The sequence below is a fragment of the Neolamprologus brichardi genome, unplaced genomic scaffold (genome assembly GCF_056152115.1).
Source record: "Neolamprologus brichardi isolate AB-2024 unplaced genomic scaffold, ASM5615211v1 NODE_ptg000032l+_length_1147064_cov_1, whole genome shotgun sequence".
Classification (NCBI taxonomy): Eukaryota; Metazoa; Chordata; class Actinopteri; order Cichliformes; family Cichlidae; genus Neolamprologus; species Neolamprologus brichardi.
In genome coordinates, this window is record NW_028270039.1 from 489,127 (window position 1) to 512,900 (window position 23,774).

At 43.0% G+C, this 23,774-nt stretch overlaps 1 protein-coding gene across 3 annotated transcripts; it reads right to left on the reverse strand.

The window, feature by feature from the left end:
• Positions 1 to 1,602: 1,602 nt before the first annotated feature.
• Positions 1,603 to 23,430, reverse strand: eno4 (enolase 4). Of its 3 annotated transcripts, XM_006807066.2 has the most exons (14): positions 23,244 to 23,430; positions 19,187 to 19,315; positions 15,738 to 15,895; positions 15,352 to 15,467; positions 12,816 to 12,982; positions 12,619 to 12,741; positions 12,354 to 12,422; positions 10,455 to 10,619; positions 10,179 to 10,304; positions 9,883 to 10,057; positions 6,783 to 6,844; positions 2,853 to 2,970; positions 2,264 to 2,339; positions 1,603 to 2,174 (listed from the first exon to the last, which is right to left on the reverse strand). In XM_006807066.2, exons 1-14 carry the CDS (start codon positions 23,409 to 23,411, stop codon positions 2,129 to 2,131), a joined length of 1,698 nt encoding a protein of 565 aa, XP_006807129.2. In that variant the 5' UTR covers positions 23,412 to 23,430; the 3' UTR covers positions 1,603 to 2,128. The 3 variants fall into 3 exon arrangements, with proteins under 3 accessions (XP_006807129.2, XP_006807128.2, XP_035770859.2); XM_006807065.2 differs by having other exon boundaries at positions 1,603 to 2,339; XM_035914966.2 differs by lacking the exon at positions 19,187 to 19,315 and having other exon boundaries at positions 1,603 to 2,339.
• Between the last annotated feature and the right edge of the window lie 344 nt (positions 23,431 to 23,774).

Consider the following 23,774-nt stretch of genomic DNA (forward strand, 5'->3'; position numbering starts at 1 on the left):
TGCAGCCAATGACTGCTCTTCCCTGAGCCTGGTTCTGCCGGGGGTTTCTTCCTGTTAAAAGGGAGTTTTTCCTTCCCACTGTCACCAAAGTGCTGCTCATAGAGGGTCATATTATTATTGGAGTTTTCTCTGTATTATTATTATTTTCTAATTTCACTTTTATTTCTACAGGTAAATCTCAATGAGAAACAAGGTCTCATTTTCAAGAGCGAACTGTTTTAAATAACTATACAAAACTACAGCATATTAAAACACACTATAGTCATTCATATAACCAATTAAAATAAAAGACAGTAACAATACAATATTAAGAAACAGCCATCCAATGCTCCATTGCCCTTAGTATTTGATTAAAACCCTTCAGTCCTGTTGTCCTGTTGTAATTTGTTCCAAGCAGAGATGGGCAGTAACGCATAATCTGATTACTTCTTTCAATTAACGAATAAATTAAGGGATTACTATTGCAAAAAAAGTAATTAGATTACCGTTACTTTCCCGTAAGCATGCTGCGTTACTGCATTACTAGACCGTGATTTTGTTTGTGAGTGTCTCATGACAATGACGTGACCGCTGTGGCACCGGATAAGAAGCTGGGATAGTGTACAAGAACATCTGTGCTGCATGTGGAGGAGAAGCCTCTGATTCTTGTTGAGAACAACACAGTGGCGGCCCTGTGGGAATTCAAGCTGCAGGCCAACCAATCAGACACAGTGGTGGTTTCCAAAGACAGATGTGGCCATCCCAGTGGGCAGCCACATCAGGAGCACGCGTACTTTCTTCCCCATTCTCGTTACTCGTGTTTTGTTTTTAAATCACAAAAGCTCTGTAGTACTGTGCATGAGATGAATGGGACAGCAGTGCAGTGTCTTCAAAACTCATCTTAGAATTCACTGTTTAAAGGTTTTCTTCACCAATAAAGTGATCCAGGTGTCAGGTATCCCTTTCCTTGTCTTCTTCCTCACCTGTCCTTCGTCTTTTTGTACCTCTGTGTAAACCAAACACTAGCCCGCTTTAACCCCTGACTGTGGCACTATAAACTGTGCATAAATTATAACCCCTGGTGATCAGTACTATGATAAAGTGATGTGACAGACACATGGATGCAGCTTGGTGTCTGGTCCATGCAGCTCCTCCACTTTTGCAGGAGCTGCACCTCTGGGTCTTTCCTCTTCTGTTGTCACACACAGACACAATCACTTCCTCTGCAGGATGCGAGCCATCAGGCGCTGCCCAGTTACACGGGAGCCTTTTGCTCACGTCCCGTGCTGACAAGGGGCAGGCAGTGTTTGATAACGCTGTCAGCGCTCTGTGCTTGTATACGTCTGTTTATCAGCCTTTTCTTTACCCAGCTCCTTTAAAGCTCCCACAGGCAGCGAACACGATGACTCAACTGTCACTCTTAAATCAGATTGCTAACAAAATGTGTCACCGTCAGCTGTGACATTAAAATGTTTCACTGTGGTCTCATCTTTTAGTTCTTTTAAATTAAGACTGCGATAAATGAACCTCTTTTCAGAGCTGTGAAATTAATTCCATGAATTTGATATTCAGTTAAATCTTTTACTGCCTGGAGATATTCTGGATCGATGCAGGAAAACATGCTTCTGGGCCACGCGTGATCATTTTCTCTTTTATTTGCTGAAAAATGCAAACACTGAATGCACACTGACACTGACTCAAAATCTAATTTCATCCCATTTCCAAGATTTACAGAAGACTTGACCTCTGAACTTGAGGTCACTGAGACACAAACCTGTCTGAGATTGTTAGTACACACACCTGACACTGATGACAACACCCCCTCATTCTTTTACTGCTGAGGAGTAAACATACAAACGTTTCCTTCAAACACCATGCAGCAGATTGAGCAAAGATATAAAAGCTTCCATGTGCACTTGTTCGGGGCTTGAACTGACTTGAACTTAAAATCGTTCTGGTTTTTATTTCAAATTTAAACAACATCATTGTACATAGCACTGTGTGTGATTTCCTCCGAAACTCAAAATGTGAATATATTTGATGTTTTTCTTGACAAGAACTCACATTTCAAACTGTTAGAGTTTTTCAGAGCTGTAAACACAGCAGAGCGGTGCTCACACAATGGTGACCCTGGATCGATCCACAACGGTTATAATCGCCTCAGCAGATTATTACAGGTGGTGTTAACTGCAAAACTGAATTGTGAAAGGTAAATATATTATCATGAAGACACGTTCAAAGATCTGTCTGAATCAGATGTGAGCTGTGTTCCTCCAATCCAGACCTCGCTGCCTCTGCGGTGCCTGAATGCTTATGTGGGCTGTCAGGGAACAGTGGAGGAGGGTGCTTCTCCTTAAAGACTGGATGAGACAAAATTAAATAAAGTGAATGTACAAAAGCTGGAGCGTAGACACCTACGACAACTGGATGGAAATAGCATTTGTGCGGCTGGGGAACGTTAACCCTTTCACTTCGTGTAGAATGAACACAAACATTAAACACAGATAAACATGCTGAATAATGCCGGCTTGTGGCAGCTGATTAGACAGACGTGTACTCATCTCTCATTAACCCTCTGCTGCCCCTGCCTGCTTTTTCAGAAATGATGGATGGGAAAGTATTTGTCCTTGTGTGTAATTAGGTGGCCAATTAACAGATCCAAGGTAGGGGGTTTTCACTCTTACACTCACACACACAAACACGCGTTTGTACAATTCCTCACACACCGTGTCCTTTCATATCCAGCAGTAAGAGAGAGACGTGTTCCCAAACCCAGACACTACTACTACCGTTCTCTCTCTCTGGCTTTGTCTGGCCTTGTTTCTCTGTCCAGCCAAAGAAAAATCACAAGGAAGGCTGAGAAAAAAACCTACCAAGGATTCCCTGTTGGGCCAGTTCTTCTTCTATAGAAATCAGCCGGTTGTATTTAGTCATCCTCTCAGCCCCACTTAGACCTCCCAGTTTGACATAGTGCAGGCCCAGACCCACAGCCTGAACGAGAAGAAAAGCACAGTCTGAGACACAGCAATATTTCATCTATTTACACTGCTTGTTAATCAAAATAGATGAACGGTTCCACAGCAAACGGATGGACAGTCGGGGTTATTAGTGACCCTTGTACAGGTCCAGTTTTTTATCACTTGATATTTGATCTCGTTATCTTAATAAACAATCCTCCTTGCAATTGTTACCTGAGATACTACTCATTTCCATGAGTCTGCTTAAAATGGAGTTCAGAGCAGCATCATACAATAAACTAATGGCAGTCTCTGGTTTTTGTGCAGCCGACAAGGAAAGAATGGACTATCTTTTATTCTCTTATCTGCTTTTTGTCATAATATGAGAATTCTGAGCTTAACCAAAGGAATTAACTGAATATCGAAAAACTCTTTTGTTCTCGTCATCATAGCAAACCGCATCTTTCTAACATTCTCAAATACAACTGATGTTAATAATAAATTGTAACATGGTTACCTATATCCACCACTCTGAAATTAACACAACAATAACCAATTAAAACTTTGAAATAGACAACGTTACCTGAATGAGAACGCATAAATCGACTAAAACAAAGACAAAAAGGTAACAAGAAGCACCCAAAGAGCACAAACCTCTGCTGAGGCACCTCACGCTCCAGGGAGTATTTACAAAGCCCACACTTTTGTGAACTATAGTTTCTAAATTATTTCCAAATTAAGCTTTGTTTCAACTTTAGACCGATAAATTTGTAGCTGACCTTGAAAACAATGCTGGATATAAATCAAATATCAACTGATACACACACACACATATATATATATCAACCACCTGACAAAGATCCTGTGGGACACAGATACAGGTGGAAAAACTGGTGATGGCTAACCAGCTGGACATAGGACATGTGGGCAAGCAGGGGAAGAAGGGCGTAGTGATAGATGTAGCTATACTCCCAAAAAGTTTATTCTGTTCATCTGGATGTTTTTCAGTGGGAGAAACGTTTCGTCACTCATCCAGGTGACTTCTTCAGTCTCAGCTGACTGCAAGACTGAAGAAGTCACTTGGATGAATGACGAAACAGGATCTTAGCTCGGTCATTCTCCACCACCCTTGGGGGCGTCTCCCAGTTTGACCTCAGGACTTCCAGGCCACACTCGGCACAGATGTTCCTGTACACTATGCCGGCCACTTGGTTATGGCGTTCCATGTATGCCTTGCCTGCTAGCATCTTGCACCCTCCTGTTATGTTCTGGATTGTCTCTGGGGCATCTTTACACAGCCTGCACCTGGGGTCTTGCCTGGTGTGATAGACCCCAGCCTCTATGGATCTTGTACTCAGAGCTTGTTCCTGTGCTGCCATGATTAGTGCCTCTGTGCTGTCTTTCAGTCCAGCTTTGTCCAGCCACTGGTAGGATTTCTGGATGTCAGCCACCTCCTCTATCTGCCGGTGGTACATACCGTGCAGGGGCCTGTCCTTCCATGATGGTTCCTCGTCTCCCTCCTCTTTCTTGGGTTTCTGCTGCCTGAGGTATTCACTGAGCACGCTGTCAGTTGGGGCCATCTTCGTGATGTATTCTTGGATGTTCATTGTCTCATCCTGGACTGTGGTGCTGACACTCACCAGTCCCCGGCCCCCTTCCTTCCGCTTAGCGTACAGCCTCAGGGTGCTGGACTTGGGGTGAAACCCTCCATGCATGGTAAGGAGCTTTCTTGTCTTTATGTCAGTGACTTCTATCTCCTCCTTTGGCCAGGCTATTACCCCAGCAGGGTACCTGATCACGGGCAGGGCGTACGTGTTGATGGCCCGGATCTTGTTCTTACCGTTCAGCTGACTCCTCAGGACTTGCCTGACCCTCTGCAGTACCTGATCGTGGGCAAGGCATAGGTGTTGATAAGAAATGTTTGGAATCATGTATGATTTTCGTTCCACTTCTCACGTGTACACCACTTTGTATTGATCTTTCACGTGGAATTCCAATAAAATTGATTTATGTTTGTGGCTGTAATGTGACAAAATGTGGAAATGTTCAAGGGGGCCGAATACTTTTGCAAGCCACTGTATTGTGTAGATCAGCTGGTATTGTGTACTGGTGATGGTCACAGTAAGAATTGTCTGTAGACCTGCACTCCTATCATCTAGTAGATCTTCAGAGGGCACAACAAGTAATCTTGGTAAGTGGCTACGGGGGGCCCAGGTTTCAAGCTGGACCCTCAGGGCACTTGAGTAGGTCACTTGAGCAGTGCTGTTTAGCTCAGTGGGCAAGCAGTTGACCAAAGTCCACATGACCAGAGTACAGTGGTGTAGGTTCAAGCCTGACTGCAGAAACTGCATGGTGGTGTCATTTGTGGCCCCAGTTTCCCAACTGGTGGACTGCACATCAAGAGGCAAACAGTCCCCAGCAAAAGGAGTAGGCAGCCCTGGTGGGTTAGGGTGAGGGAATTTGTTTACTCCCTGGAGGCAAAAAGGTCGACCTCTGCTCTTACAAAGTGGCACCAGATCTGGTGGACCATCTGCGGATGGAGTCTCCGCTCCCCTGGCCTGAGCCCAGGGGAGTGCCCCTGCCAGATAGGAATCTGGAAGTAGGCATAGTTTAGCTTGATGGTGGCAAACCATCAGGCTTTGACAGCCTGCCTCACCCCCGGGTTCATCAGCATCTTGCATCTTAGGGGCTGAAGATATTGGTTAAGACCCCTTGAAATCCAAAATTGAGTGAAGTCTCCTGTCCCGCTTAAGAACTAAAAAGTAGTGGGGAAAGAACCCAGCTTGTCAGTTATCGGCATCCACTTCCTGTGTTGAACCTTTTCAAGAGGGCCAAGTTTTTCCCGCAGTATCTGGAATTGCTGGGGGTCGCTCACTGAGGAAAGGATCAAGATGGTCATTCAAGGTCTACGGAAGAACAGCAGGCATTAGCCCTCAGTCAAGATAGACACCAACCAAAGGTCTGCCTCCAGAGCTGACCAAGTCGCCCTGCGCTGGGGAGACAGGGATGGGGCTGGTTGGCCTGGTCCGAGGGTAAGTCTGGGACTTCAGAAGCTGGCTGATGTGTGGAAGCCCTAGACCTTCTAGAACTGCTAGATCTCCTGGGGAGGCCCCTTGACACCTCCTTGGCACAGCAATGACTATCTTGAGCCTGCTGTAATAGTTCAGCTGCTTCCAAGCCAAACATCGCTGCAGGGTGAACAGGGAGTCAATAGTCTTGGTCATCCTGTCAGAGCTGGGACTGAGACGGCCAATTTCCCCAATTCAAATCACTTTTAGTTTGAATAAAGCGATATTGATTCATTAAATCTCAAATCTATTTTTAAATATAAATGTATTTTGCCAGAATCTCAGGTTGTAGTGGATATCCCTGGACCTGCTTTCATTTGCTCTTTTAGCTGTTTGGCAAGTTGTCGAAATAGTTTCCTGAGCTTTAAGATAGATATCCCCTTATTTGCACGTGACAAATAAAGGGCTAGGTATCTGATCTTAATTTATAATATTTGAAAAAAAATGATAATGATTTGGAAATTCGAAAATATTGCCATCAAATGGAAATCATTGTAAGTGAGTCTGTGCTGATAAGCACAATACTTCTGAAACTGGTCAGTGCAATAGTGTGACTCAACTGGTGACCAGCTGGTTGCATTCTGTCACTATTTGTAGACGAATATCTGTTTTAAATCTATGGGTTTGGCTATACTTTTAATGTAAGTAGTTCATGTAAATTTCTGTTTAATGTGAATTTCTGTATAAGCAGATGGCTGCCGTCTGCTTATACAGAAATTCACATTGACACTGTTCGCCACCATGGTAGCATCACTCATAAACCAGGAAGAAGACTTACTATATCTGACAAAGAATCCTCACTGCATGGCTCACTGCATGTAGTTCCCATCAACACAGAACCTATATGCCAACAAGACACAAACAGACAGTTAGCTGCTACAGTAATGCACCATTGTGGCAATAATTTCCAATATCTTTATATACGTATAGACTGTCAAACAGGTGTTACAACATTTGCTGGAAAACCGGCTATTTGTTTAAGCTGAGAAATGTGAATTTCACATGGAAACAGGCTCCTTCTTGGGCTTCATTACTGAGCAGGGGAACATCAAACCAGACCCAGTGAAGGTCCGACGAGTACTCGACTGGTCCAAACCCCCAGATTGGAAGCAGCTCCAATGCTTTTTGGGTTTAACTAACTTTTATCGCAGCTTCATCTGGAATATCAGTAAGATCGTCTAATATCTCACTCACCACTCCCAAGGTTCCCTTTCAGTGGGATCAGTCTTCTTAGGCTGCTTTTAATCACCTCGCAGCAGTATGAAGGTAAGCTACATCCTTTTGCTTACTTCTTTCGTGAATTCAATGTGGAGGATAGAGAACTCCTCCTCATCAAGTTAGCCCTGGCATCACTGGCTCGAGGGAACGCCCCAACCATTCATAGTCTGGACTGATCACAAGGACCTGGCGTATCTTCAAACTGCAAAACGGATGAGCGCCCATCAAGCCAGGTGGGCACTGTTTTTTACACATTTTCAGTTCTCTATCACCTACAGGCCTGGCTCACGGGATGTCAAGCCCGACGCACTGTCTCAGCAGTTTTCTTCCTCAGAGGACGTTCTGAAGGAGTCCTCAATCTTCCTCATGTTATCAGAGCTGTTACATGGGGGATAAAGTCCACAGTTTGTGAGGCACAGTGCAACAAACCTGATCCCAGAACCAGGCCGCCCGAGTGGCTCTACGTTTCAACCCTGGTCCAGTCCTGAGTTCTCCAGTGGGACCACACGGCGAGGTTCACCTGGCATCCAGGTATCAGTCAGACCATCTCTTTCCTGGAACGCCTGGTGGCCTACACTTGGCATACCAGGGAGCATATTTTAGCTTGCTCTACTTGAGCTCAAAATAAGCCTCAAACCTTTCCTTTTGCAGGCCTACTTCGACCTCTGCCGACCTCCGGACGACCATGGTCTCAGATCGCACTTGATTTTATGACAGGCCTCCTCCTTCTGCAGGAAATATGGTAATTCTGACTATTGTTGTCCAATTCTCAAAACTAGCACATTTCGTGGCTTTTCCTAACAACAGAAACCACCCACATCCTTACCAAACCTGTCTTTCAACTTCACGCGATCCCCTTGGACATCGTATCAGACCCGGGACAAGTTCAACTCTAGAGTTTGGTTAGTTTGTCTTCAGGATTTCACCTGTAGACTAATGGCCAAACCGAATGTACCTACCAGGAGTTGGAGGCAGCACTTTACTGTCTCACCTCCACCAAACAGAGCACCTGGAGTTCTTACCTGACTTGCATCGAATATGCCCATATTAGCCTCACGTCTTCTGTTACCGGGCTGTCGCATCACAGGGCTACCAACAGCGGCTGTTCCCAACAGTCGAGAGTGAGTGTATGGTTCCCTCTGTTCAACATCATCTACGCAGGCACCTCCACATCTGGAGAGCCACCTGAGCTGCCCAATGGAAAACCGATGGACTGCTTTCAGCGCAGTACGTTCCAGTCTGAATCAAGTCCAGGAAACTGGCTCCCAACTTCAATGGGCAGTTTGAGATTGACTCCATGGTCAACCTTGTCTCAGTCTAGTTGAAGCGTCCTCGGAGCATGCACAGAAATACTCTTTTCCATGTGTCTCAGCTCAACCCTTACATGTCGGTGATGTTCTTCATTGGATCGTTGTACTTACCTCAACCTTCCTGGAACCCTTCTTGTTTCCTGTGGACCCTGTTGGATGAACGTGAGCGTGAGTGGATTTCAGTGTGGAGTGAGTCTGTGAGCGTGTGAGTCACAGAATGTGTGAAGAGGAGTGTAGACGTGTTAGCCTTGCCCTGAACATCCCCTGGATGCCCTGGACCTCCCCTGGATTCCCTGGACCTCCCCTGGATGCCCTGGACCCCCCCCCCTGGATGCCCTGAACATCCCCTGGATGCCCTGGACCTCCCCTGGATTCCCTGGACCTCCCCTGGATGCCCTGGACCTCCCCTGGATTCCCTGGACCTCCCCGGGATGCCCTGGACCTCCCCGGGATGCCCTGGACCTCCCCTGGATTCCCTGGACCTCCCCTGGATGCCCTGGACCTCCCCTGGATGCCCTGGACCTCCCCTGGATGCCCTGGACCTCCCCTGGATTCCCTGGACCTCCCCGGGATGCCCTGGACCTCCCCTGGATGCCCTGGACCTCCCCTGGATTCCCTGGACCTCCCCTGGATGCCCTGGACCTTCCCTGGATGCCCTGGACCTCCCCTGGATCCCCTGGAGTCGTGATCCTTCATCACTGTACATATGTATATATCTTACCTGGTGGTTCTGTAAAGAAACCTTCCTTTACCTGTGTGACTCAGAGTCCTGCATTGAGTCCAGCCTGACCAGCTGTGACAGCAGGATTAGACCACTGTGGGATTGGTTAGTTTTACCCTTCTGATGATGTACAGGCTTTTTATTTAATCCAATCCTCATTTAGAAAGATGCAATATTGGGTCATAGCTGTGCATGTTGAATTACACCAAGAAGCATGTAGTATGTAGTATTTTACATGTATGTTAGATGTTGAAAGAGAGAATATGTTGGATCAGTTCTTTTTTCAGTTTGGAGTGTAAGAGAGTAAGGTCAGCAAACTTTTAAGAGTGAACCTGAGATGAACATCACTGTCTGCTGTGTGTAAATGTGTACCAGATGCATTGTACCATTAATTATACAGGTTACGGAAGAAATCATTGACTGTTGAAGAGGAAGCATAAGGAATACTCCTATTGCAAACATTTTATTTTTGCAACTAACTGAGTTGTTCACTGTTACTTGGACCTGATGTAACTGGTAAATGGACTGGTTCTTACATAGTGCTTTTCTACTCTACCTGACCACTCATTGCACTTTATGCAGTTTGCTTCATTCATCCATGTGCCATCTTTCTCTTCTCCAGCTGTTACCTTGTTGCTCTGATGTCATGTGGATCAGGTCACTGACTGTTGTCTCATTGATATGTTTTAAGATATGGCCTCTGACTCCAGGAAGGGGAGGTCCCTGTGACTTGTAGGAGACGTCAGAGAGCAGTGAACACGAGTTCCCAATCATACTGCTCAGCTTCTCCCACTGGTCTCTGTCCTTATGAATTAACAGACACAGGAACATGAATACACAGCAATATGAACATGTTGTTGACAGCAAAACTATATTTAGAGAAGACACAGAAATAGTCCAAGATTTATTTACTAGCCCTGCTTACCTCTTTCCTAAATGGGTCTATTAAAGCCACCACTGCTGGGTATTTGCTGATGAGGGTTTGGTACAGGTCGACTAACTCATCGGGCGATTTCAGAACTCCAGTTGCAACTTCATACTTCCCTTTATACTACAAGAGATTAGAGAATCCATCAAGACGATAAATCTTGTTGTTTTTTTAAACTGATATGCTTATGATGTATTTGCTTTGAAAAAGTTCACAACAACATGTCAACACATTATTTTCCATAAAGTGTTTGACTATTTTTGGTGAACTTACAGGGTCCAGGAGCTCATGAGCAGCACAGTTCAAAGCTAAATGGATCTGTGTGCCCAGTGGAAGTCCAAGGTTGGTGCAGGCTTCGGCGATCAGGTCCAGAGGCTGCTCGGCTCGCTCGTGGCTTACAGCCAGGGCCCCACTGTCACATACAAATGCTTCGCTGGCCTTGGAACAAGCACATGGTTCACATAAGTAACTATTATATATACATTAACACCTGTGAGACACTTTATTGGGTGCACCTACTCAGTAAAGCTAATCAGTGGAACAAACTCGCTGCATTTAGGCATGTAAACCTTGGGCGACTGTGGCTCAGTGGGTTGGGAAGCATATCTGTAACCGGAAGATCCCCGGTTCGATCCCCGGGCTCTGTGTCCTTGGGCAAGACACTTTACCCTACCACCTACTGGTGTTGGCCAGAGGGGCCGATGGCACGATATGGCAGCCTCGCTTCTGTCAGTCTGCCCCAGCGCAGCTGTACAGCTGCTACAACAGTATGAATGAACTGTGTGAATGTGAGAGTGAATAAATAGTGGAATTGTAAAGTGCTTTGGGTGCCTTGAAAAGCGCTATATAAATCCAATCCATTATTATTATTATTAAACATGGTGAGTAGAACTTGCTATGGTTGGAATAGAGACAAAAGCTGATTTTATTGAATTTCAACATGGCATGACTTTTGGTGCAGACAATCTGGGGAAGAAGAAAGAAGAAGAAAAAACATCCAATGCGGCTCTTCTTTGGATGAACATGGCTTGTAGATGGCAGAGGCCAGAAAGAACAGCCAGGTTAAAGCAGGAACTATAATTAGCCACTTACTAAACAATTGTAATCAGATAATCACCACATGTCTGAATTCAAAACGAGTGGAGCAGAGGATGAAGAGTGAAGCTGCAGTGAGCAAGGTGCTCATCAAAATTAGACTAGATCATCCTAATATTTCATTTTAAAATGTTAGTTCTAACCTTTAGGGCCCTACATGGTCAGGCTCCTCAATATTTATCTGACCTGCTGAAACCACATTCATCTTCTCGGGCTTTAAGGTCATTAGATCAGAGACTGCTGGTGGTACCGCGCACTCGTTTTAAACCTCGTGGTGATCGGGCCTTTCAGGTTGTGTCTGTCTCTTCGCTGCACGGACTCCATTGATTCTTTTAAAAAACAGCTGAAAACCATTTTTATTTAGAAAAGCATTTGATTAATTTCTTCTTATGCTGTTTTTATAGTTTTATTGTTTTACATTGTTTTATTTACTGTTATATTGTTTTTATATTCCCATTTCCTGTGTTGTAAAGCACTTTGTGATTTTTATCTGTGAAAACGCTATATAAATAAATTTTACTTACTTACTTACTAATATTGACTAAAACTTCTGACTTGCTTTCAGCACCTCACTGGAAAATAAATGAAATAGCTGTGAGGGCAGAAGGCGGTCCAACCAAACCTGGTGCTTGTAAAGAGACAATGTTGGTGAAAGTATGTTTTTGGTTAGATATTTTTGCTGCAAAGTAGCTTAGCTGAAGCTACATGTGGATGACAATAGACAAGTTTAAATTAATACTGTATATCTGAATGAGATAGTCCTCATCACAAGGTTATTGGAAGCCAAGAGTGTCAAACTCCCACTCTGCTGATTTTAGATCTAGGGCTCAGTCAGCAGCGCTGAAAATAAAATGCAAACCATTCAAAGGTAAATAGAGGAATCATTTAAGAAGCGTTTTAGATCTTCAGATAAGCACAGATACATTAATTTAAAACTTAACAATGAACACTGAATACAATTCTGTTATATTTTTCAGGAAATCTCTGAATCCTGCTGCCGTGTGCGTTCTCTGCCCTCATACAATCTGCTGAATTCAGTGCCTGCTCTTAAAATTAATAAACAGCAATGTCCCTCACCCCGCCATTGGTTAAAGTTTCCATTATTCTCATCATCTCCTTCTGTACCTCAAGAGCCATTGTGATGATCTGTGGAAGAAGGTCAGATTTCAGTATGTTTTATAAACTATAGAGTGAAAAATGGAGAATATAAAGAAACCAAGGTGACTTCCTAATAATCTACTGCATCAAAACAGCAAAAGAGGAAACACGCAGATCTACACACTAACTGCGAGCTAGTCTATGGACAACAGGGAGAAGTAAGCCAAAGGTTTCTGTTTTGTACTTGTTTGACTTGTTGTCCCACTTTGGGGATCAGGATCACTTCCTCCAGTAAATTCAGTTTTCCCGGCGAGGTCTTGCCACAGCTGAGCAATGTCACCAAGGAAACAGGGATGTGAAACGGAGGCTGAACAAAACGAATAACATTATTATATGTTGTTTCCAGCGTCAAACATCCAGTATGTGTTTTCATTATCAAACCTCCTGGTTCCTCAGAGCTGCTACGTATTCGTACAGATGGACGCCCTGTATCTGTGCCCCAGTTTTGGCCACAGCCAGTGACACTGAGCCAACAGCCAAGCTTCCACGTAGAACTGGCTGTTGTGGTTCCGCTGCAGGAAGTGGCTTTTCCACGGTGCTCTTTTTACCTGTAATATAATAAAAATCCCAAAAGAGTTTGGAGCATATTTCTGGCTTGTAACAGAGAAAAAACCTAAGATTAATCAGAGAAAGAACCTGAACCTCCACAAGAGAAACAGTGAGAAGTAAAACTTCCAGTCTTGTTTTGAACTCTTTCACAGTTTCTTTGTTTTTAATCTGACCACAGTGGTGATTTTATACAGTTTTTATAACACAGTGACCCAAACATTGAAAGTTTTCATTTTAGGGTAATGCTTTAATAATAATAAGACCCCAGAATTGATTCAAGATGGCTCAAAAGGTGCAGGACTACGAGAACTTTGATTTTACTGATCGCTCACAAACTCCTGTTTACACTAACAGAAAGCTTGAGCACACAGCCAAAGTTTGAAGAAGGACAGGAGGAGGTCATGCAAAGGGTGGATGACATGAAGATAAATGATTCCCTGTGGTGACCAAAAAAGGGAGCAGCCAAAACAAGAAGAAAAACTGTGTGTGAGATATTACGAATTATTAGTTTTGTATTAAACTGAATGTTGTGAAGCAAAGAGCAGAGAGCTGGAGGGAGACATCACAGCGATTAACAGGATGAAAATAAAATAAATCAGGTTTGTCTCCTCTCCTAACAGCAAACACAACACCATCAAACCTTTTCACTTACTGCCTCATAAAGAGCGACATCGATTGATTCAATCCTGAATCGATTTTTAAATATAAACGCATTTTACCAGACATGTCACAGCTGCAGGTTTCATCACTCTGACCAAAATTCACCGAACCAGCAGCAAAAGAAGCTCAAACTACGCTTCACCTTTGATAAACAGCGTCATGAACTCCCTCTGACTTTGGCTGTTTTTTGCTTCCACCACCATAAAATCCCACTTCCTGCACAGCTCTCTCTCTCAGTTTACCATCAAACCTCTGTTTCCTGCATTATTCATTGCCATTACGCACCAGTCTGCTGCTGTGTGCAGCGCTGCTGGCCACAGTCGTGTTTGTTCAAAAATGACCTCCGACAACAAAGTCTGATTTCTGCTGTTTAACAGCAAAGACGTGTAAACTGTTACAAATGATTGCTCAGCTGTGTCTGTAATCAAACCTTAATAACTCTGCTTCACTTCAGCAGCATCAGGTCATGTTCAATTCAATTCAGTTTTATTTATATAGCGCCAAATCACAACAAAAGTCGCCTCAAGGCGCTTCATAGATACAGAGAAAAACCCAACAATGTTCACACGTTGATTCATGGTTTTTTTTACCTGCTATAAAAAGCCAGGCCAGGAAAATCTCCTTCATGCTTTTCTGTTTTATCCTCAGTTACTTTGACACAAAGGCCTCTGCTGTGATGCTCACACCTCTAAGTCTCACTGTAGCTGCCGTCATAGGCAACTCTCGCATTTAAGTTCATTTTATTAGATATGTAAGGTTGAAACAATTAGTAGTTGAAATATTAAGAAATAATAAATAAATAAATAGTAATTCATGTTTTGTTCATTAGATTTATATGTTTAAATGTGTTATTTGTGCTAATTGTGCAATTAGATAGGAACCTTTTCTATAGTTCCGTCTGTTGTTGCTAAGAGGGTATTTTTTGGCTGGCACACTCAGCAAGCTAATTGAGAGACGAGCCACGAGGTTTGCACGTCTACAGTAAGATAAATAAAAGAGTGCCTTTTTTAGACCTCCCCACGACGTAAGGATTAAAGTTTTATTCCCTTTGAGTGAGGCCGATGAGGTAAATGTTTTCTTTTGTTTATTATCGTTGTATGTAAATGCGCTAGTGTTGCGTGATATTCGAGTGCAATTACCGCAGTGTGAAGTGTATTTTATTGATCCTTTTGTTGGAATGTTTCGTTATATATAATGCTTAAGGGCTTTATTAAGAATATTCATTTAAGTTTGTAATTCTTTTTAGTTCTGACGGCATTGTATCGGCTGTGATTGGACATCATTACATGTTAAGGCATGTCGAAGAATCCTCCTGTCCGAAATAAATGTCAGTTAAAACGCAAAGAACAAGTTGAGCTTTATTACGACTCAAGGGGAGTAACACTCACAGTGTCAGCTTTGTTTTATACACAGACATAAAATATGGATATGTGCTGATCAATGATCAGAATTATGATATTTCTGACTGTCTGAGTCAAAATTGAATCGATTATAGAAATCGACGATTGACGATACCCAGCCCTAATTGTATATATATATATACAATTAGGGCTGGGTTATGGTTAGGTTATATATATATATATATAATATATAATATATATTATATATATATATTATATATATATATATAATATATATATATATTATATATATATACATTTGATGACTAAAGACAGAAAGCTCAGGGCAGGACTTACCACTCGCTCACCTTTATTAATGCTCTTCTTCTCTTTCGTCTGTGGAGGAGATGAAGAGGGAATCACTTCAGGCCGCTCCCTGTCCCGGACCTCTTTTTCCTCCAGACAGCGCTCCTTAAAGAAAGTGCTACATCATTTCAGATGAGCAAATAAAAATGGTTTAATCAACGTAACAATCCCTAACAAGCCTGATTCCTAAGGAAGATGTAGCGTGAATGTCAGTGGACTGCAGTAAAACCTCCCAGTTCATGTCCATGATCCTGGCTTCAGTGGCCACACAGATGTGTTAAATGGTTTTTGTGACTGAACATGATATGACACGTGTTCCTTAAGGTGACAAATAGCACTGAAAAATACTACTAATGAAGCACTACTAATAAGCAGTATTAGGTGCTACCTGAGTATATGGTCGATTTTTAACTGGTCACAAGGATCTCGGTCTTTCAGCATGCTGTTCAGAGGCTCATTGATCCACAGCACAGCAGCCATCACGTGCTCAGTCCTCTCATGACTCTCAGGGACCAAGTGGCTCGAAACAGCAGCTGATGACATGCTCTACACACCACAAACATGAAGGACTCCTTCAGAAGGGTGAAAAAGGTGATTTACTAGTACAAGGTAAAAGTTCTTATGTTGCAGGGTATTTACCTCTCAGTATGAAGTGCCAGGAAATGACATCATCTACCTTTTCCTGTCGTTAGGTGACATATAAAATGTAACTATATGGCTGATTAGCAAAAGGCGCTGCTGTTCTCTTGCACGACAGATTTTTGCAACTCTCTTATCTCTTTTTTCACTTCTCAGACATTCACTGTCAACTTAACTCTTTAGGAGCTCCTGACTCTGAAGTAGACTTCCTGGTTCCCCCACTGTCTTCCTGTCAGTTATTTTCAAGCTTTAATCTTCCCTCCATAACTGATGTATCTAATCTCATTAAAAAATCTAAGTCATCCACCTGTCACCATGACCCTCTCCCTACTGTGTTAGTTAAAGCCTGTCTTCCCTCGTTGGCTCCTCTCATAACCAATATTATTCGTTCCTCCCTGAACACTGTTTTGATCCTGAAGCACTGAAAAAGGCTTCCGTTATCCCATCTCTCAAAAAGCCTGGTGCAGACCCCAATAACTTTGACCATCTTCGCCCTGTATCAAATCTCCCCTTTATTTCAAACATTCTTGAAAAAGTTGTCGCCGCCCAGCTTCATTTACATCTCAGTGACCATAATCTCTATGAACAATTTCAATCTGGTTTCCGCCCCAATCATAGCACAGAAACTGCTCTGCTAAGGATTACCAATGACCTTCTGATGGCAGCTGATTCTGGTCTCCTATCCATCCTCATCCTTCTTGATCTTAGTGCGCCGTTTGATACCATGGTTAGCTTCCATTGGTATTAGTCACACCCCCCTTGCCTGGTTCATATCTCTCAGACCGCACTCAGTTTATCCAACTTAAATCCCATTCTTCAACTCTCTGTCCTGTTTCTGCTGGTGTGCCCCAGGGTTCAGTATTGGGGCCTCTTTTATTCATTATTTATATGCTTCCTCTTGGTCATATATTCCGAAAATATAATATAAACTTTCACTGTTATGCCGATGACACCCAGCTCTACCTTTCTTCTAAACCCAGTTCATCCCTCCCACCTACCTCCCTCTCAGACTGTCTTATTGAGATTAGATCCTGGTTCTCCTCCAATTTCCTCAAACTCAACAGTAATAAAACAGAAGTTTTACTTGTTGGCTCACCATCTATCCTAACCAAATCCCACAGTTTTTCCATTAACATTGAACGTTCTCCCACCCTTCCTCCCCTCAGGTTAAGAGTTTGGGTGTCATACTTGATAATACTCTCTCATTCCAGTCTCACATTAATTACATAACCCGGTCTGCTTACTTCCACTTACGTAATATTAACTGACTCCGCCCCTTCCTTACTCCCCATGCTGCTGCCTTGTCCATAGTCTTATTACGTCCCGTGTTGATTACTGTAATTCCCTCCTATTTGGTCTCCCTAAAAGCTCCCTTCATAAACTCCAACTTCTCCAAAACTCTGCAGCTCAGATCATAACTCTACTCTGTTAAGAGCTCATATTACAACAGTTCTTCAGCAGCTTCACTGGTTGCCCCTAGAAACCAGGATAAACTTTAAAATCTTACTTCTCACGTTCAAATGTATCCATAAATCTGCTCCTTCATATTTGTGTGACCTGCTCCATATCACCACTGTTTCCCGCCTTCTCAGGTCATCATCTTACCCTTTCATCCTCACGTCTCATCACTGTGGTGAACAGAGCTTTCAGTCCCTCTGCTCCCCGGCTCTGGAACTCTCTTCCTCCTGCACTAAGAAATATTGACTCCCTCTCCATATTTAAGACACAGCTCAAAACACACCTGTTTAAACTGGCTTATTCACTTTAATGCTGATTTTATCTGTTGTCACGCTCTGTTTTAACTTATTTGATGTATTTTATGACTACTGTTCCTTTTATTAATTCTGTTCTTTGTAAGGTGACCTTGGGTTTCTGAAAGGCGCCCTCGAATAAAATGCATTATTGTTATTATTATTAAAAAATCCTCCTGACTAAGGTTATGTTAGTGCACAAGCATACAAAGCTTGATGACCAGAATAAGCCCTGAGGTCTGGGGACTGAGCTGAGCAGGGTGCAGCACCACCCAAGTGAAGCTGGAGGCCCACGTTGAGCAGAACAACACCAGGTGGAATGACGAGAACTGAGGTGGGCAGCACTGACGCGAGCACGTGAGTGAAGGACTTCTTCAGTAGGACTGGTTCACAGCGCACACCCTGGCATCCAACAACAACAGTTACTTTGTAAATTAGTTTTTATTTGACTCAGTTTTTTCTAATATGGAATGACCAAAGTGTTTCTATTTTATTGGTATTTATTCAATAAAACCCAACATTTCATTAATGCTCTCCTAACATATACTTGGAGTGCAGAGTGATCATACCTATGGAGAAATTGCTGCGCCTGCACAATCACCTCTACCTGCGCTGCCTCCAGCAGTGTGGTGTTAGGGTTCATATCATTTCAACCGTTTCATTTCTCCTCATAGGAGGAACGAGGCTGCAGGTTAGCCATGTGGGTAACAGTCAGTGTTTGGGCCCCGGGTACACTGAGATGTACTGCTGTGTTAACCAGCACCAGTGCAGGTTAGATGAATGTCAGACTTTCCAGCACTATCACACAATCAATTCGATCAGGTCAAGTCAAGTGGCTTTATTGTCATTCCAACCATGTGCAGTGGCACACAGTGACTCCAACACCATGTACATGTGCTACATGTGACAGACAGCCTGCACAAGTGCAAAAACCAAAACAAAGACAGTGCAAGAGACATGTGCAAAGCTCAAACCAGGTAAACTCATGTGTATGAAAATGCTGGTGGCCACGAGTGCGACCCCTCAGACATTTAGTAGACTCATGTTTGAAAATCCTACGTGACTTCCTTCTTCAGCTATCGCAATTACAAGATTTTTGGAAAACTTGACCTCTGACAGTCAAGGTGACTAAAACTGAAACGTGTCTGAGTTTTTTAAGCGATGCCTCTGTGGTATGACTTTCAAAACTCCAAGGCGCCTTGTTATCGAGTTATCAGGGCCACCTGGCAGGGTGACAGCCTGGCTGAGGGTCATCTTATCTGTTCACTAAACTGAGAGCTGATTTAAGGTCGCACGTCGTAGCCAAACAAACCCTGCTCCTGCAACAACATGTTCTTCAACCCTGTGGCTTGCTCTCCAAACTCATCCATATAACACTCAGCCACAGTCACATAAGAACGCTCTGAGTTCACCAGTTAAAGGCCACAATGAGACAAATGACTTTTACCTTCTCCTTGTTGTGAACAACACAGTAGACCTCTGCCTCAACAGAAAGCCGTCCTCTCGCGTCATAAACCTGCCGTCCCGTCACTCTGCTGATTCTCGGTGGTGCCGCGAGGTTTGCAAAGTAATCCGCCTGAAGGGATGGTTATGGTTAAAAACACCTCGCAGTATCTCAGTGACGTTATTTAACGACTTCTGTGTCCTCCTTACCATCAATGACAGTATGGTTCAGCAGTTACAGAGTAAATACAACATGTGTAGAAAACATTAAAAACACTTTTTATTTACATTTTAAATTCACCTGTGAAAGCAGCAGCATGTGCTGACCAGTGGCCACACTCTCACAGCCAAGGACGTGCACACAAAATAAATCGTGTAGCCAAACTGCAAGTCTTGTTGCATGTTTTTACAGAACCAGATATATATATACAAATATGTGCAAGAACGCACATGAAGCCACATTACTGATGTTAGCAGGTAGAAACAGCCGACTGTTTGTGACTGCTCGTTATCATACGCTGACGTTTGGTTTGGGGAAGATTACCTGTGAGGTGATAATGAATATTTACATGTTTTCTTATGAATACACGGAGGCTTCAGTGGCTTCAGCTTGATCTACACACTGAGTCTCCACTGAGGTGGTCTACACGCCCTTCAAAGCCAACAGCACAAAAACGTCTGACAACTTGGAAGTTCTTAAAAAATTACCAAAGCTGACAGCTGCAGATATCGCCGTCACAACCTTTGACCTCGTTCGTAAAGCTTACTGCTCCACAGCAGAGCACTGAACAAACCGTGGAGTGTTTGCAGTAACCTTATTAATCCTGTCATGTGCCGTGGCACAGTCATCAGCACAAACACCTTTCAAATTCTTTTTAAATTTTAAATGTGTTCATATTGTCTGTTCTTATTTAACTCACTTAATGTACAGAATTCACCTGCTTGCTGCATACATGCTACTACTGCACATTCACCTAATGTATATCATATATAATGCTCTTCCTCTCCCCCCTTTTGCACAAGTCGAGCAGCGTGTCAGGTTACATTTCACTGCGTGTTATACTTGTATAACTATGCATGTGACGAATAAAGAATCTTGATATCAAATGAACATTTATGACAGGACGTGCTCTTACAGGCCTTTGAGATCTAACAGCACGAAAACAGCAGAGGAAACGGGCGAACGCTAACGCTGTCATTCCAAACCAAGGGCGTAGATTCAGTTTTGGCATTGGTGGGGGCGGATGATTCAAACACCGAACCCTGCCCTGTTTCTTTTTTTTTTCATTTTGTCTTTGCTTCTTGATAAAAGGAGAAATATACTTGCCTACATATGCTATTCTACATGCTTTTAAACCATTTAAAATTACAGTTCATAGTTTTATATGTGAATTACATAATGTTAAATTACTATTAAACAAATGACTAAGTATTTTATACTTTAGTTTACTTCAGCCATATTCCATATAAATCAGATATCATACAAAAATAAAAACAGCTTCAAATGCAGTCATGACAATAAAATAATATGACTTTAAGGACTTAACAACATTACTTCAGTTACACCAACATCTCTGACACATCAGCACTAAGGGAACACTGAATGACCTGCTGGTTTTTGTCCATAAAACTACTCATCTAAGATTACCACAAAGTAAAAGATCTCTCAGCAACATTATGCAACATTTTAGGCACTGTTGCCCCGATCAAATCAGTGAGCTGGGATGTTTTACTCTAAACATGAACTACTGTTACAGCAACAGACATGGACTACATGTCCCACACAACAACTCAAGGAGCCAAACACATGCCTGCTCGTTAACTGAGATAAACTGCTGGCATATTTGTTTTACATCTATACTGTCCAGTCTCTCCTGGTGGCCATGGTAACACGTTATTCGTGGTTACATACAATTTTAGACTGATGTGGGCCAAAGCCTAAAACGATGTGCCGGGAGTTTGCTGTTCTCCCCGGTTCAGATATTTGAAGTTTGCACAGCTACATTCTCGCCTGAAAAATTTTAAAAGTTTATTTTGCAACTCAGAAAGAGTAATAAGAGGGGCACTGAAATTCGGGATTGTCCGAGAAAAAACGGGAGGGTTGGCATGTATTGCCTAGCATAGCCTGTAATGTTATTATGATGGACAGATTTTATGAGTGAACTTGACTTTAAGTGACTTACAGGTTTCTTTGAAAAACACTTTCTTATATCCAGGTTCTTTTTGCTGCCGTCCCCCTCTCCTCCTTGCAGGTCCTCGCAGCGCAGGATTGCCGCTGCTAAAACTAAACAGAGCTCCCTGAAAGGCTCAGCCAATCACATTGACCATATTTGTCACATGACGTAGGAATCGAGTAGAGAACGTAATTTATCTCTTTCTGCACCGCTGGGTGAATGAGACGTTGACAGATCGTTTTTTTTTTTAAAATTTCTATCGGTTTTCTTTTTCTTTACTCGAAGAGATCAAATTATTGGTGGGGACATGTCCCTTCCGTCCATGCCAAATCTACGCCCTTGTTCCAAACTATATTTGTGCTCATAATGTTTGTTGTGTTTCCACTTTGGTTCTTTCAGGTGTGCGATGTGGTTTCCAGCGTGCTGCCTTAGCTGTTAAATGGCCACCATGAATCACACTCGTGTAGAGATTAATGAGTCCTTGTCATTGTTCATTTGTTGGTGCTGAAGTATTAATACACCCAACTGTGAGATGTACATGTATAGTTTAAAACCGTCATGACACGGAAAAATGAAGTGTTTTCACAATGACCGCATCAAACGTGCTCAATGAGTTGTCACGGGCTAATGGCTGTGCCCAGGCTGACCGTCCTTTCCATGATTTACAAAATCACATCATGTTCCATTCAATGTAACGTGAAAGTAGAGAAAGAACAACTATAATCTCATCAGAGAACACAACAAAGAAGCCTTTGGACACTTGAGTACTAGTGTCTGTTTTCATGTTAACCTTACACTACAATAAAACTGAGATTTCTGCCTTTTAACACATAATGTCAATATTGCAATAAAAGAAACCAGCCAATACACACTGACATCTTCTAAGTTTGCATACACTGCATTTAATTTAACACTTGTTAGCCAGGAGCTAGCCAGTTAATTACTGTGTATTCAACATAATCTAGTTAGCATAACTTGTAAGTCCTCAGTTCGTCTTATAGCTCACGGGGTTTTCTTTAGAGGACTAGGTTTGTTAAGTAAAGACGAGTAAAGATAATTTGCTGCAAGCTGCAGCACCTTTGCCTGTGGAAAATCTCTGAGCTTCGGCACTGATGTATCATTTAAAAGGCAGTAAAAACACACCGACTGTACACTCGAGGCCTCACCTGGTTGCAGGAGTTGCATCACCAGGTATATTTGCAAAATTAGAAAAATTGAGTGGTGCACAACTGAGCGGCATGACACCAGAGTGTCACCAGTGGATGCTAATATTAATGGGTAGGCTGAATCCAAAAGTGGGTCAATAGACTCCCATGTTCAAATGGCAAATGTTACAACCTGAAAAACACCGTGGTGTTATTGGTATTTGAAGCCTGGTACAAAACCAGATCGGGCCTCTGAGAGCGATATTTCTTCTTTCGTCTTAGAGGCTACTGGAGTTTAGGGCACAGCTGCTTCAACTGACCAATGAGCAGCCAGTTAACAGCTGTTGCTGTCTGCTTCCCAATAGTGGGAAGAGTACTGGCTTGGATTAGTCAACATGATTCCCACCAGTGACAAAATATTTCAACATAGTGTTAAAAATCCAACTTTCTGAATCGGTGTGTTTACTGACATAGTCACTCATACGTCACTAAGAACTAACTGATTCGTGTGTCACAGGTGACGTCAGGTGGCTGGGGCCATCTTTTATGTACAGTCGTTTTGTTTGCTCGTTGTGATGACTGTGACACACCGTCACGCTGCTGTGACAAACAGCACCTCATATGTGCTTAAAAACAGGAAATACCTTCCACAGAAGAACAATAAATACACTTCAAACCACCTTCTGTTTCTGTTTGTTTGTTTTCTAACCTCACAGGGACAGAAAGAGGCTCACAGTCCTACCAGGTAGCCGTGCTGGTCCGCGGGCCGGTGGAGGAAGAGCTGGTGTAGGGCTCGCTCTATGTCCTGGGGGACTCTGCTCACTCGATAAAACTCCGCGGCGGCGGTTTTCATTTCGTCAAAGTCGCGCTTGTCTTCGCAAACACGTTTACTAAACGCTCGGTGAGACATTTTCGAGCCTCTCTCTGCGCGGTTTGTGGTTGTTGTTACCATAGAAACGTTGTGTTCACGTGACAACGGCAGGCCAGGTTTTTGCATTTCTTTCAGTTAGACGGAAAAACCGGTGACCGTGGATTAAACTTGGAGATATTTCCCCGTGACAGTGTTTATCTGTGTGAGCTCGTCCCGTTCCTGCAGACCGGGGATGTAACGACCCCTCATCAATTAGTTAATGATTACTTTGTGTTCCCACTGTAACGATATACAGCTGTACACTAATATTGTGTTATCATGTCTTATACACCGCAGTCACGCAGGTTACAGATGCTGTTCAGTCTGTGCATTTCAGCGTGAGACCAGAACAATTTACAAATC